Below are 2,924 nucleotides of genomic sequence, written 5' to 3'. Positions count from 1 at the left end.
TTTAGGGCCGAATAACACTGGAGTTTGGTTTGGAGGTCAAATTCGTTTTTTTAATTTTCATCATAATTTTTGTCAATTTCTTGATTATTATTCAGTTTCTCTGTCTCAGATCTGGTGCAGTCGCTGAGGGCCGAGTACGTGGCTCCGCTGGTGCTGTGGCTGTGTCATGAAGCGTGTCAGGAGAACGGAGGGCTGTTCGAGGTGTGCAGAGACGCGCTCCTATCGCTCAAACACTAGAGAAATGCAAGGCTCATGGGTTTGATTTCAAGGGAATGCATGGACTGAATGAACGTATACTGTACCTTGAGTGCATTAACTGCAGTTTAGATAAAAGCATCTGATCAGTGCATACATGTAAACGTGTTTATTCTGAAACTCATCAGCTGCTGTTTGTGTTTTAGGTCGGCGCCGGATGGATCGGCAAATGTAAGTTCTGCTGAACCTGATGATCTCTGTGGGAGAAGATCCGCATCAGCAATAGAAATAGATGCATGACTCACTCTTATGCACACATTTATATACATAAATATATACATATACACACATATATATATACAAACACAAGTTTATTCAGTGGTGCTTAAACCTCAGCATTACTAGTCCTTATATGGATTTAAACCCATTTACACCACATGTTAACATCTGGATTAGAGGTCAAAGGTTACATTAACAACATTTTCGGTCATCTACCATTTTTTAAAAACACAGAAATCCTTGAAATGTCACATCCAAAGCAGCTTTAGGGAAACTCGTGATGCTTATAGTGTTTATAATACTTAAATGCTTATTTCTCCACATATAGCAGTTAAGAGCTGGATGATAGTTTACATATGATGACAATGTGAACAAAATCAGGTGACCAGATCACATGACCACTGTGGGTTTCACAGCAAATGTTGAAATGAACCAGAAAGCCTGATGAGAGACTCCTGCAGCGCTTTATACAGGACAGCTTCACAGTAATAAACACTGTTGCTAACTTCATCAGTTATCAAATGACTTGTCAAGCAGAAATTTCACAAGATAATAGTGTCATTGTTCAGCAACAGTGTTAATGTTGTAACAGTCATCAAATATGAAACAATTTAGCTTCTGCTGTAAAGCAGCTCTACAGAAAACAATAGAGTCATTATTCAGATCAAATCAGTTCAGTGTGTTCACCAGTTATTACTGTAACTTTTTGTAGCGAGTATACTGTGATTTTTCCCTCCCAGCCTCATAGCAGCACCACCACACTCACTAAACAGGGCTCTACGCGTACTTTTATGTTTAGGAGCACTTGTGCTGCTAATTAAAAACATTTAAAAATAAATTAGGAGCACAGAAAAAAAATTCAGGAGCACCTTCTGAACAATAACAATTTCTAACTTTATATATGTTATCTTTTATGTCAAATTCAAAAGTGTATTTTTAGACGTTTTTTTCAAAATGTCTAATTAAAACAATGGAATAAGAATAAGTTACCAATCAAATAAAATCAGTATTAACAAAATTAATTAAATTGTGATACAGAGGTGGCACAGAAGAACACAAAAGTGGCGTGTAGGTATTTACAGACATTTAATGAGGCTCAGAGTGCGATTAACTTCATAAATTCATGGTGAGAATAAGTTAAGAAAATGAGAAACTAAAACTGCCAGCAGGTGGCGGCAAGTTACTGATTTTATCACTGAATCATTCACTCAATTGATTCGTTCGAACGGCTGATTCATTCAGGAACAAAGCACGTGACTGTCTTTATGAATGGGTAATTGAATCGACTCACTAGATTCGTTTTAAAACGCAGATTCATTCATAAACGAAACAACGCTGTGTTTGAATGGCGATATGAAGCGGCTCAGTTGTTTGAAACTATTTTAGTTGACAAAATGGAGTAAAATCAGGCAATACTGTTATAGTCAGACAATGTAAGTCACTTAATATGAACTTCTTGTTTATTGAAATCACTCATTGTTCTTACATGCCAACAATCCCCTGCTGTTACATTTAAGGTTGTGAAAGGTCTTTCACAAAATGATGTTGTTACGTATCCGCATGCTTTTTTAAGTGGGTGTACGCAAATCCTTGACCTTTCCTAGTGGGTATACGGCATTTACCTGCGTATCACGTAGACTACACCACTGCTGTAACTGTATTTTTACTGTATTACTGTGTTCACCTCTGAATGGGTTTCAGTCTTCATGTGATTTCTGTGATCTGATCACTCAATGTGCAGGTTAAGACGTGACCCTGGAGCACAAAACCAGTCATAAGGGTCCATTTTTTAAAATTGAGATGCATGCATCATCGGCTATTGCTACAAATATACCTGTGCTGCTTATGACTGCTTTTGTGCTCATGTAGTGTGTCTGCTGTGGTGCAGTGCGCTGGGAGAGGAGTCTGGGCCGAACCGTGCGGCAGAAGAACAAGAGCATGACGCCGGAGGCTGTGCGAGACGCTTGGAACGAGATCTGTGACTTCACTGACGCCAGCAAACCCGCCAGCATCCAGGGTAAACCTCACTCACACTATTACAGCTCGTTAGCAGACCAAAGAACGTCCAGAGCGCTTCAGCCTCGTTAGTGCACATCAGAGCTAATTAATTTACTCACTGTGTTGATGAAGAGTCGCTGCAGACGCTGGTGGAGGTTCTGTCCAGAGTGGAAGATGAGCGTGGAATCAGAGCCAATCCGACCGGAGCGACCGCCGGCACAAACCCTGTGAGAACATCATCAACACACTGAAGAACACTGTGTTCTTCCTCACTATTACTGTCATTGTCCCGTTTTCCTTCGGAACATCCTTAAATCACAGGAGATGCAAAATGTGCTCACCGTCAATCCATACCAGATCAGGATGAGTTTGTTTCTTCATCAGGTTTGTAGAAATGTAGCATTGCATCAGTGTCTCAGCAATGGATGCTCTGCAGTGAATGGGTGCCGTCA

General features: G+C 40.2%; 1 protein-coding gene across 1 annotated transcript in view; it reads left to right on the top strand.

Annotated features, from left to right (window-relative positions):
• The window catches only part of hsd17b4 (hydroxysteroid (17-beta) dehydrogenase 4), a 37,128-nt gene that overhangs the window by 8,865 nt on the left and 25,339 nt on the right, over nucleotides 1-2,924 (top strand). The window contains exons 11-12 of the mRNA XM_016506333.1: nucleotides 2,363-2,491; nucleotides 2,605-2,699. Coding sequence (XP_016361819.1) covers nucleotides 2,363-2,491; nucleotides 2,605-2,699 — 224 coding nt within the window. The remainder of the gene's footprint in view (nucleotides 1-2,362; nucleotides 2,492-2,604; nucleotides 2,700-2,924) is intronic.

Source organism: Sinocyclocheilus anshuiensis, unplaced genomic scaffold (genome assembly GCF_001515605.1).
Source record: "Sinocyclocheilus anshuiensis isolate Anshui unplaced genomic scaffold, SAMN03320099.WGS_v1.1 scaffold1324, whole genome shotgun sequence".
In the NCBI taxonomy this organism is placed as follows: domain Eukaryota; kingdom Metazoa; phylum Chordata; class Actinopteri; order Cypriniformes; family Cyprinidae; genus Sinocyclocheilus; species Sinocyclocheilus anshuiensis.
Note: the sequence above shows the minus strand (reverse complement) of the source record. Positions and strands in the feature narration are given on the sequence as shown.